General features: G+C 41.3%; 5 protein-coding genes across 5 annotated transcripts; 3 read left to right on the top strand and 2 right to left on the bottom strand.

The window, feature by feature from the left end:
- Positions 1 to 554: 554 nt before the first annotated feature.
- Positions 555 to 2,180, top strand: PET112 (glutamyl-tRNA(Gln) amidotransferase subunit PET112; the record flags this gene model as incomplete). Its single annotated transcript, XM_056227115.1, has 1 exon — positions 555 to 2,180. The coding sequence occupies one exon, from the start codon at positions 555 to 557 to the stop codon at positions 2,178 to 2,180; it is 1,626 nt and encodes a 541-aa protein (XP_056085925.1).
- Positions 2,181 to 2,256: 76 nt separating this feature from the next.
- Positions 2,257 to 3,336, bottom strand: SKDI02G0280 (uncharacterized protein; the record flags this gene model as incomplete). The annotated part of the gene is made up of 1 exon (XM_056227104.1): positions 2,257 to 3,336. One exon carries the CDS (start codon positions 3,334 to 3,336, stop codon positions 2,257 to 2,259), a length of 1,080 nt encoding a protein of 359 aa, XP_056085924.1.
- Positions 3,337 to 4,057: 721 nt separating this feature from the next.
- ALG3 (dolichyl-P-Man:Man(5)GlcNAc(2)-PP-dolichol alpha-1,3-mannosyltransferase) lies at positions 4,058 to 5,413 on the top strand (the record flags this gene model as incomplete). The annotated part of the gene is made up of 1 exon (XM_056227093.1): positions 4,058 to 5,413. One exon carries the CDS (start codon positions 4,058 to 4,060, stop codon positions 5,411 to 5,413), a length of 1,356 nt encoding a protein of 451 aa, XP_056085923.1.
- Positions 5,414 to 5,715: 302 nt separating this feature from the next.
- CDC27 (anaphase promoting complex subunit CDC27) lies at positions 5,716 to 8,025 on the top strand (the record flags this gene model as incomplete). Its single annotated transcript, XM_056227082.1, has 1 exon — positions 5,716 to 8,025. One exon carries the CDS (start codon positions 5,716 to 5,718, stop codon positions 8,023 to 8,025), a length of 2,310 nt encoding a protein of 769 aa, XP_056085922.1.
- A 334-nt stretch (positions 8,026 to 8,359) lies between these two features.
- On the bottom strand, positions 8,360 to 11,308 carry BOI1 (Boi1p; the record flags this gene model as incomplete). Its single annotated transcript, XM_056227071.1, has 1 exon — positions 8,360 to 11,308. One exon carries the CDS (start codon positions 11,306 to 11,308, stop codon positions 8,360 to 8,362), a length of 2,949 nt encoding a protein of 982 aa, XP_056085921.1.
- Between the last annotated feature and the right edge of the window lie 1,131 nt (positions 11,309 to 12,439).

Raw genomic sequence — 12,439 nt, 5'->3', positions numbered from 1 at the left:
CAGCCTAGAGGATATAACGAACACACACTGGTTCTTTTCCGCCAGTTTGTTGGATCCTTGCCCCCAACAAGCCTCCGAAAGAGTTGTGCTAAGTATGTTCAAAATTCCACTACATTATTGTCCCATCTCGAAAAATTAATTTTTTCTTACAAATTCAGTAGCAAGCTCTCGTAAAGAGCGATATCATATCCACGTGAAGGGCTTCAGGGAAGAAACAGCCATAATTAAGGTCAATTGTAACTCGTTACAAGTAACCATAAGAGTATGACAACTCTGAAGTCTACTTTAAGCCATTTCTCAACGATGAGGGACAGTAATTGACCGACTTTCAAAGCCCTGACTAAATTAGTTCCTGAATCATAGGTCTTTTTGTTTTTTATGTTTTACCCTTGCTCAAATGGTATATAGCCCTATTAAAACTAGGTCATTGCTTACCCTTTTTGCCATAATAGTAATAGCAATAATAATGGTGATACGTGATATACTGATGCTTGGTGGTAGTAAAAGCACTCCAGTTGGCGTTGTTGTCTGAAAGGCTCAGTAGGGAATTCAATATGTTGCGGGTTGCTCGATGCTACTCCTTGGCCAGAACCAAAGTTGCGCATAACTACAGCACGATCTTCAGGCCGGAATATGCATTGAAGTGCGGGTTGGAAATTCATACGCAATTGAGCACCAGAAATAAGCTTTTTTCACAGTCTACGAATAGTTCCACACCTTTAGTGGATGTGCCAAACCGTCACACTAGCTTTTATGATATAGCTCTGCCTGGCACGCAGCCGGTTTTGAATCTAGAGGCAATTTTGTTTGCCATGAAGCTTTCTCTGGCATTGAATTCCCAGGTGAACAGCGTGTCGCAGTTTGATAGAAAGCATTACTTTTACGGGGACCAACCTCAAGGCTATCAGGTGACGCAGCATTACAGGCCGTTTGCCCGGGGCGGGAAGATCAATCTCTCCAAGGAACTGGATGGCATCGACGAGTCATCCAAGGACATTAGCATTGTACAATTGCAGATAGAGCAGGACACGGGCAAGTCACATTACACAGATGCAGACAAAGATGTTATCACCTTGGTCGATTTAAACAGATCGAATGTTCCACTTATCGAGTTGGTGACCAACCCAGATTTTAATGATATCAAACAGGTACGGGCGTTCATTAAAAAATACCAGAATCTGGTTCGTCATTTGCACATTTCTTCTGGGGACTTGGAAACAGGGGCCATGCGGGTGGATGTAAATCTGTCCATAAACGGCTTTGCTCGAGTGGAATTGAAAAATTTGCCCAATACCAGTTCCATCATCAACGCCATTAAGTATGAGTACCAACGACAAGTGGAGTTGATTTCCAGGGGTGAAACTAGTTCGCTGATGGAGCCTGAAACAAGGGGATGGACGGGCTCATCTACGGTAAAGTTGAGGAGCAAAGAAACTACCATCGATTATAGATACATGCCCGATCCGGAGTTGCCGTATATCAATCTTGCACCAGATGTTATGAGCAGGGTGAAGGAATCGATGCCCCAATTGCCCGACGACATGATGAGGATGCTGATGAAGAAACCGTATCAACTTTCTTTGAAGGATGCCAAGATTCTAACGTATAATAGTAATCAAAATGACATGTACAATCATAAAGTGTTGAGATCATATTACTTGGAAACCTTCCAAGAGTTTTTCAAACTCGTTGGCGAACAAGGTAGCGCGAAATTGCCCACAAATTGGATAATCCACGAGTTCTTGGGTGATTTAAATAAACTACATGTCCCGCTGATCAAAGCACAAGAAATTTTGCCTCCTATAGTTTTCGCCGAGTTTTTAAAACTATTGCATGCGGAGACAATATCCCCCACTAGTGGCAAGTTGTTGCTGTTTCATATTTTGGAAACCTTTCAGCGGAGCAACTGCCGAGATCGGTCGATACCAGATTTCCCAAAATTGATCCGGGAATTCGAACTGCATGCCATTGATCAAGTGGACTCGCAAGAATTGGTGAGTCTCTGCAGCGATATAATTGCACAGCATACGGATGACACTTTTATACGGAACCTTACATCCGGTAAGAAGAGAACTTCTCTGAAGTTTTTAATCGGACAAGGTATGAGACGAAGCCAAGGCCGTATAAAGGCAAGTGAATTCGAGAAAAAGTTCAAAGAGATCTTAGATATTCAATGGTAAAACAAACCCCCACCTGTAAATAGGAACCGTGCATAAATAACAATAATGATAATAATATACATAAAAAATACATAACTTAACTCCAGACACTCATATCATTATTCCAAATGCCAAAAGGCCTTGAGGAGGCCGGTTGGGAAGATGAAGACACGTTCATGTGGTTAGACCCCCATCCTAATGAAGAATCATTCATCAAGAGCGAGGAGGATGAAGACATGTTTGCAGGCGCAGTGGCGAAATCATCTCTTAGCGATGGAGATGGTGAAGATTGTGGTAGGCGTATGTTGGCGCCGATTGGGCCAGGAGCGGCGGAAGACATTAGCAGGGCTTGATTGGTTGGTAAAAATGGTATGGTTGGCGTAGGTTGCGAATCTGCGACGTGTGAACTGGCGCTGGGAACCGTGGGCAAGTCATTAATCAAGTCGGTGGAGGCGGATGCTGCTGTTGTGGGGACGGTGTGCGTGGAGTTGTTCGATGATGACGATGAAAGATTTGTGGAAGGCGCTGACGTTGATGGCAATATGTATTCAAAGCTGGTTTGGTTGTATGGAGAGGAGGAGTTCGAAGTGGACGAGGTCAACGAGGGGGACGAGTTTGAGTTGAAATATCTTGTGGAGAATTGTGCCTGATTGTAAAGAGCATTCTTGCTGTTGTTGTTATTGTTGTTGTTGTTGGGATGAACATTGGCATTGCTATTATAGTACAATTGGGGATAGGTCTGCTTCAAATGCGCAGTAACCACCGGGTTAGACGAGTATTGCGAGTACTGTTTATATTTCTGTTGGTTTAGGTTGTTGTTGTTTGTGTTGAACCTGTAGTGTTTCTTTTGGGCATTCATGTATGGTATTTCATTGGGTCTGTTGTGATTGTAGGCCCCGTATGGAGACGATGGAACAGATCTGTTCATAGATTGTAGACCAGCCTGGTTATGAGGGTTGCTGTTGCTGTTGCTGTTGTTATAGTAGTAGCCATTGGTGTTGCTGTATTTCAATTGACTGTAGTGCGAGTGGTAGTTTGATTGGTGAGGAGGAGCGTTGCGAGACTGGAAAGAGTTGCTCGACTGATGGATCAGCTTCAAGTTGCGGTATTCCAACAGGTACTTGTCCATATCCTCGTTCTGCGACAAAAACGGAGTGCTGATTATCTGGCCTGGCATAGATATGATGATGTCTTGGTAAAAGTAGAGCAGAAATGAAAAAGATTACAAAAAAACCGAGATCCCAATGAGAAATAATAATAGTAACAAATAATAACAATAGTAATAATAAAAACCAAAAAAGCCGTATCAAATATTAAGCGAACGATGCAAGGACGTCTTGTTCTAAATGCCACGATGCAAAAAAAAGAACAAAAAAACGAATGGATAGAAACGAAAAGGCTAGCGACGCGATACTCTTTCTTCTATGCTGCTATGTTCTGCACTATTGGATAGTGTCAGCTATCTTGAACCTGGATGAAATCCTTTTCTGTGCCAGTAGACTACGCCAACATATAGAACTGCCAGTTCCAAAGTGAAAAATTTTTGGCAAATTGCTCGAGGCCTGAATCTTCGAGACGCAAGAAAATTGAAAAATTAACGTGGACCCTGAGGGACCGATGAGTAAAGGAGAAGGAAGACACGTGAAAACAGCCGCAACCGTTGCAATACATGTGGGATGTGCCGCGCCAGAGTGTGCTTACTCTGATGTAGCTCTTGATCTCAATTTATTGGCCCTCTTGAGGGCAAAATGCATGTTTCTTTCCATTCTGTGTGCGGTTGCTGGGTGCTGTGAACAAGCTGAAGAAATCTCGCTACTGAAGTAAAGAACAATGCTGATAAGAATGGAAAACGACCATACACACAGAAGGAGAGAAAGAGCCAGAAGAATATCGATACTATGGAAGCTGAAGAGTCTCCTCGAAAGGAAGAGTTTGTCAGACCGCCGCTAGACCTGTGGCAGGATCTCAAGGACGGCGTGCGCTACATGGTTTTCGATTGCAGAGCCAACCTTATCGTCATGCCCTTGCTGGTCCTGTTCGAAAGCATACTGTGCAAGATCATCGTCAAGAACGTAGCGTACACGGAAATCGATTACAAGGCGTACATGGAGCAGATCGAGGTCATCCAGCTGGATGGCGTGCGGGACTACTCGCAGGTGAGGGGCGGGACGGGTCCGCTGGTGTATCCAGCGGGCCACGTCCTGCTCTACAGGATCATGTACTGGCTGACAGATGGCATGGACCACATTGAGCGCGGGCAGGCTCTTTTCAGATTCTTGTATCTTTTGACGCTGGTCTTGCAGATGGCGTGTTACCATCTCCTGCATGTTCCGCCGTGGTGTGTGGTGCTGGCGTGTCTCTCCAAGAGACTGCACTCAATTTACGTGCTACGATTGTTCAACGACTGCTTTACCACTCTGTTTATGGTCGTCACGGTTTTGGGCGCCATCTTAGCGACCAAGTGCCAGCGTCCCAAGCCAAGGAAGTTCCTCGCGCTACTGGTTACTGCAACATACAGCATGGCCGTTAGCATCAAGATGAATGCATTGCTATATTTCCCCGCGATGATGATCTCCCTGTTCATCCTCAACGACACAAGCCTTGTTTTGACCGTGTTGGACTTAATGCTGATGATCGCATGGCAAGCCGCAGTTGCACTGCCTTTCCTGCGCAATTTCCCACAGCAGTATCTGCACTGTGCTTTCAACTTCGGAAGAAAATTCATGTTTAAGTGGAGTATCAACTGGCAGATGTTGGACGAAGAGGCGTTCAACGACCACAGATTCCACTTTGCCCTTTTGATCAGCCATCTGGTCGCCCTCATCACGGTAATTTTCGCAAGATACCCTCGTAGCCTGCAGGATTTGTGGTCGTCACTACGCCATCCGCTGAGAAAAAATGCCACAGCCACCACTAATCCCGCCAGTACCGTTCCGTTCGTTCTGATCGCATCCAACTTCATCGGTGTGCTCTTCGCAAGGTCGCTCCACTACCAATTTCTCTCCTGGTACCATTGGACCTTACCGATACTGATCTTCTGGTCTGGAATGCCCTGCTTCGTCGGTTTCATCTGGTACGCTCTGCACGAGTGGTGTTGGAATTCGTATCCGCCAAACTCACATGCAAGCACCCTCTTGGTGGCATTGAACGCTGTGCTCCTATTGCTATTGGCCCTGTCGCAGCTCTCAGGCTCGAACACCCCTATCGAAAGTCCCGTCCGTACTAAACGTCTCATGGAAAAGAAGAACGACTAGCTAAACCGTTTAGAGATCATATCACTGCGTTGTTTTATACTATTTCTATACTATTTATATGACAACTGCTATTCTTTAATAATGCCGTTATTACCCGCGCTCAGTTTTTTTTTTTTGGAACATCAAAAGGATGGCAGGTTAAAAGTAAAACAAAAGGATCAAACTCTAAGCAAAAGTGCCACAGAAAAGTTTATCACAAATCATACCTAGCTGCGAGAGTTTTCAGACTCTGTTTTTGGTGGCGGCATATTTTATCTATAAGAGGACACGAATCCTTCGTACAAGATACATAATAAAAGGGCATGGCGGTAAATCCCGAATTGGCACCGTTTACGCTCTCGAGAGGCATCCCCAGCTTGGATGATCAAGCATTGAACACCATCATACAGCTTCAGGACTGCATCCAGCAGGCCATCCAGCAGCTGAACTACAGTACCGCGGAGTTTTTGGCCGAACTGCTCTACGCTGAGTGCTCCATTCTCGATAAGTCAAGTGTCTACTGGTCAGAGGCGGTTTATCTGTATGTGCTTTCACTATTTTTGAACAAAAACTACCACACCGCCTTTCAAATCTCCAAAGAATTCAAGGAGTACCATCTTGGTATTGCTTACATATTCAGTCGTTGCGCATTACAGCTTTCCCAGGGACTGAACGAAGCTATACTCACGCTTTTGTCGATAACAAATGTATTCTCTTCGAGCAGCAACAGTAATAATAATAATAATAACAATAACAATAATATGCATATAAACTCTGTTCTGAACTCTAATCTCGTCCATATCCCTGATTTGGCCACTTTAGACTGCCTACTAGGTAATCTTTATATGAAATTAGATCACCCCAAGGAAGGTGCGTTTTATCATTCCGAAGCATTAGCCATAAATCCTTATCTCTGGGAATCCTACGAAGCGATTTGTAAAATGAGAGCTACTGTGGATCTCAAAAGGGTTTTCTTCGACATCACAAGACAAAAAGGCAGAAGTCATAACAATAATGCAGCTTCGTCCTTTTCGTCAACATCTCTGTCGCATTTTGAGCCTCGTTCACAAGCAAGTCTATATTCAAAAACAAACAAAAATAATAACAGTAACAGGAATAATATCAATATTAATGTCAATACACCATTCCAGTCTTCGAACTCTCCACCTTCTACTTCAGCATCTTCTTTTTCATCAGTTCAGCATTTTTCAAAGTCACAGCAACAGCAACAGCAACAGCAACAGCAACAGCAACAGCAACAGCAACAGCAGCAAACGAATCCGTCAATAAGACCGTACCAAAGCAAAAATATTCAGACTCCTAAAAACCCCACGAACAACAATAATTCATCCGCTACCCTACCAAATAACATTTCCATGATTTTAGCATCTCCCTCCTCCAAGCAACCCACAATAAGCTCACTGGCTAAAGTTTACAACAGAAACAAACTCTTGACGACTCCCCCATCAAAATTGCTAAGTAACGACAGGAACCACCAAAATAATGTTAACAACCAAAACATAATGAATAAAACAACTTTCAAAACGCCAAGAAATCTATATTCTTCAACAGGTAGATTAACCACTTCTAAGAAAAATCCGAGATCTTTGATAATTAGTAACTCGATTTCAACTAATGATTATTCGGTTACGCTACCAGAAATCATGTATAACTTGGCTCTGATATTAAGGTCGTCATCACAATATAATTCGTTCAAAGCAATTAGATTATTCGAATCCCAAATACCATCTCACATCAAAGACACAATGCCATGGTGTTTAGTGCAATTGGGAAAGCTTCATTTCGAGATCATTAACTATGATATGTCTCTGAAATATTTCAATAGATTGAAAGACCTACAACCTGCAAGGGTGAAAGATATGGAAATTTTTTCCACATTATTATGGCATTTGCATGACAAAGTTAAATCCTCGAATTTAGCAAACGGTTTGATGGATATAATGCCTAATAAACCTGAAACTTGGTGTTGTATCGGTAATTTACTATCCTTACAGAAGGATCATGATGCCGCGATAAAGGCATTCGAAAAGGCTACTCAATTAGATCCAAATTTTGCATATGCATACACTCTGCAAGGTCATGAGCATTCTTCCAATGATTCTTCGGATTCCGCCAAGACGTGTTATAGAAAGGCCCTAGCTTGTGATTCCCAACATTATAACGCATATTACGGGCTGGGTACAAGTTCTATGAAACTAGGTCAATATGAAGAAGCTCTGTTATACTTTGAAAAGGCAAGATCTATCAATCCCGTCAATGTGGTGTTGATCTGTTGTTGTGGTGGTTCTTTGGAAAAACTCGGTTATAAGGAGAAGGCATTGCAATATTACGAACTAGCCTGCCATTTACAACCGACTTCCTCGTTATCCAAATACAAAATGGGTCAGCTATTATATTCCATGACAAGATACAATGTTGCTTTGCAAACTTTTGAAGAATTGGTGAAATTGGTGCCTGATGACGCCACCGCCCATTATTTATTAGGTCAAACATATAGAATAGTTGGCAGAAAGAAAGATGCCATAAAGGAGCTTACTGTCGCTATGAATCTAGATCCAAAAGGTAATCAAGTTGTTATTGATGAGTTACAAAAGTGTCACATGCAAGAATAAAGACAGGTTGCTTTTTCTTTCAATGCAAAAAATGATAACATACTAAATCATACTAACGTTTTTCATATAATCTTTTGTTCTCTGTTATCTTATTTATTTTTAGGTAAATGTAATAATAATAATAATAATAATAATAATAATAATAATAATAATAATAATAAATATCTATCTGGGCTTCTGACGTGCCAAGTTTTCTGTGACTTTTTAATTCGGTTTTATAAATTAGTAAACTTTTTATTTCGATACTTTATACCAGTGTTTATATTATGTTATATTAATTATTAATTATTAAGATGGTTAAATTGATCAAAAAATGAAGTAATGTTTGTGGCTATCAAAATCTGCCACCGGGATATTCAAATTCAGCACTTTCTAAATAACCATTAGAGTTTTCGGATTCTTCTTGTTCAGTTGGATATTTAGAATTTCTCCTATTTTGGGAGTCATCCCACTGAAATCGATCCCTCCCCTCTTCCTCTTCAGCATCTCTTAGTTGGGTCTGTAACCTAGCTTCCTCCAATAAAGCTTTTGCCCTGCTCAAAGATATCGTTTGTGTGGCATATGAACTAATAACAGGGATACTAGTGTCAATATCAATTGTAGCTTTAATTATGGCTGATAACCACGCCTTCATCTCGGATTTATTATCGACTGCAAAATAGTGAACACGAGGCTCTGTAAAGGTTAGTCCTTTTTTGGACCCTGGCTGTGGGGGAACCAATTTAAAACAATATTTGCCCTTTCCTAGGCTTGCAGCATATAAGGAAATAAGTCTATCATCATCACTGGCGGGCAACACTCTATGGGCTGTGATATCTATCAAACCACGCTCCTTTTCATCATTGGTATTTGTAAAATAAGAAAGCCTTGTTCCATGAAGTATAAAAAATCTTTGCTTCCACGTCCCCATAGCGCCGGTGCCTTTTTTACTCATCCAACCTGAACAATCTGCGTTTTGCATAGATTTTTTTGCTGTAATCGAACGTATGCCTTCAGTGAAAGCAGATGTCTGTTGCTTTTTAGCGTTCGATCTGGGAAGACTCGATTTAGTAGATTTTTGGGTGAGCTCACTAGGAGATCTTCCGGATTCCTTACCCCGGGTCGAAGATTCTTTTGAGCTAGAAAATAATTTCGATCTACTTTTTTCTTCGGTGCTTTTGGAGTCGCTGTTGTGCTTGTGCTTGCTTTTGTGTTTATGTTTGCGCTTATGTTTACTTTCACGTGGTTGAGTTACTTCTTCCTCATCATTGTTGCCACTATCCTTAGTATCGTCAGGCACTAGAGCAAGGTTGGATTTTGAATTTATGGTACTCAGCGAAGTCTTCAAAGGGCTAGTAACTAACGAGTGTTTTCTACTGTGAGAGTAGGATCGTGATCTTGCATGTGAATAGGAGTTCGACTGAGAACGAGAGTTGGAAACTATCTTGGAAGGATCAACAGTAAAGGCTTCTTTTATTGGCGACGTCGGATTTGATTGACTTTTTGAGGAAAAAAACGATAATATGGACGAGTTTCTTCGGTGTTTTTTCAGTTCAGAAAATGATGCATCTCTTGAATGCCCATAAGATGACTTCCTGCGTGTTGCATCGTAAACTGCTCTGTTGGCCTTTGGAGGCTGTTTAATTTCATCCTCCTCAAAACTTGACTTAACTGGTGATAACATTGAGATTCGATTGAACAAATCAACGAACGAACTCCCAGATTCAGTCCTCTTATGGCTATTGTAGACAACAGAACTTCTGTTTGGATGGTGAGACGTAGCATTCGACGATATGTTTGAAACTATGGGTAGAGATTCGTCTGTATTGACTGTATCAACAGAAGGTACAGTAGCGGATGTCAATGTTGTTTTCCTAGAGTTCAAATCATGACCATTCATAACGGGAAACTTAAATTTGCCCGTTGAATTATCAGAAGATGTGGAAGAATTGGTAATTGGCCCATTTAAGTAGACAGTTGAAGTCTTGTTTTTGGATAAGGTTGTTGATTGAGGAGGAAACCTGCTATTATTGTTCGCATATTTGATATTAAAAGACGGCGACTGCGGTGGTTGAACTGGGCTTGGATACGACGGTGGCTTGGGGGCCCTTCCTGGTGATTCAAATATATCCTTGTCAGTAAATAAGTTAGGGACTTCTGTGATATCTAAAACTTCTTCAGCGAGGTCGTGAAGTTTGAAGTTTGGATTAACAACAACAGAGCTTGGTCTCTGCTGCTCTGTAGCGCTTGAAGATGAATTTCTGTCAAAGTTCCCGCCCGGTATCCCGCTGCTTGTAGTGTCACGTGTGGAAATCGGTTGTTGAATTTCATCTCTATTTACAGTAGCTGCGGGCATTAGTTGAGTTGTTCGATTTTCGAAGGCGAAAGGGATGTAGTCTTTGTGCAGCCCGTTCGACGATGAATTTATCGCCGATTTGATATTGCCTATTTCCCTAAATATCTCGAACCTTACACCGAAAGAGTCTATTTCCAGCTCTTTCAGATGTTCTAATTCTAATTCCACTAGTATCTTTCCAGAGATTTCGTGTTCCTTGAATTTATTGGAGGTGGTTTGGTCAAACCCTATAAAGATAAAATAATCGGTAACCTCTCCTGGGCTCCAATTTTCAGCCATTTTGGGGTCTGATGAATTGATTGCGCCTGAACCCGATTCTAGGGATTTAGTTGATATATTCGACCTGCTCACATTCTTCAATGATTCAAGGCTTAAATTCAAATCTGCCGTACTCGAAAACATTGAGTCATGTGTCATATTTCCCTCCTTTTGAGATCTGTCTTGAATCAAGGTTTCTTCGTCTTGCGCTTCCATATCATTCACTTCAGCAATCTTGGCGAAAGATGCAGGTATCTCTTGTTCAACTGATTCATTTCTCAGTTCTTCTAAAGCTTTATCTATATCGCTCATCGTACTTTTCAATGACGTATACCTGTTTTCCTGTTGCGACGAGGAGGGCTTGCCTAGTTTACTCGCATATCCATTCAAGGTGCTACAATTGACACCAGAATTGCCACTCCCTTGAGTTCGCGTCTTACGTAGAGTTTCTGGTTGGTCCAAAGCTATCTTTTTGGTAAATACAGCTGGGTATAGGCCCTCTTCTTCGGTTCTCAAATTGCGCCCATAATACCAGCCGTCATTGTACTCCCCATCATCCGTAATGACCTTAATTTTGTCACCTGGTTTCATATTGAGCTCGTCCTCCATTCGTTTAGAGTATTCGTTTACTGCTATATATAGAGGAAAAGACTTGGTTTCCTTCCCCATGGTATTCCCTTCGAAATTCATTTTTTATTTTCTTTCCTTTATTGCAGTTTTTTTCCAGTCACCTCGAGTTATAACTTTGTTGAGATAATCACTGAAGCTACTGTGTCTATAAACAGGCGCTGTAAACCCGCCTTGATGGAACGAAAGATTACTCTAAAATGCTGTACCCAATCTTTCGGCTGTGAAGCAGAAGATATCCTGAGAAACCGTGTCGTTTTTTAGCCTGATTTCCCTTTTCTTTCTGTTTTTCCGCCAAATTTTTATTGCAATGTTATTCATTTCATTTAACTTTCACGTCTTTTCGTTTGTTTTGGTACGGGGGAATGTCGTTTGCGACTACGCGGTTTCAAAAAAGGTACCAATGTGGCTGAGCTCTTCTCTCCACACGTGACAGCTTTTTCAACGCGGTAAATAAAAGGAGATAAAGCTTATAAAAAGTATCCTGGGATATTTGAATGATCCTTCTCAAAGAATACTTGAGTACTGATACGGACCATCTTCTTTGAGCGTCCAAAGGCTTCTCTAGGAATGGCGTTTTATTCTTTTTTTAATTTTCGTCATGAAAATTACATATTTATTTTTGGTTGAAGCTTATTTTCCGTTTCAAAGGACCAAATAATAAACATTCATTGTCCTCAAAGAGTTGCAAATGCGAAAATATATATGTATCAATGAAAATCTGGAACTGTCGGCTATTCAAATCGTTATCGTTTCTGCATACGTTGCCCAATATTATTCTTGGTGTGTACTAAACTTCACCAAGTTCCACGACTATTTATGTGCTGCAAGATCTGCTGAGGCAGTTCTGCGTAATAAATAAAGCGTAGCCGCTGATGATTGCAAAAAATACATTACCACGCTTTTGAATGCAATGTTTATAATAGTTGTACTTTCATATTTCTCACCTGTCTTTGGCGCTCGTGACATTGAGGAGGTCTAGAACCCCTTAGTTTATTCTGATTTTTTAGTTAAAGGCTTGCCACGGAAGATAGCAGTTGATGGGGGCAAAATTGAAACTATACATTGTTTATTTGCCACCGCTAAAAATTCCTGTTATATATATACATATAGATATAATAATCTCGGCGGCTAATTCAGGAAAATTGTTTCCGGGTAAAAAAGACGCCCAGGTATTTTTTTCGTTTCATTTTT

Source organism: Saccharomyces kudriavzevii, assembly GCF_947243775.1.
Source record: "Saccharomyces kudriavzevii IFO 1802 strain IFO1802 genome assembly, chromosome: 2".
In the NCBI taxonomy this organism is placed as follows: Eukaryota; Fungi; Ascomycota; class Saccharomycetes; order Saccharomycetales; family Saccharomycetaceae; genus Saccharomyces; species Saccharomyces kudriavzevii.
Note: the sequence above shows the minus strand (reverse complement) of the source record. Positions and strands in the feature narration are given on the sequence as shown.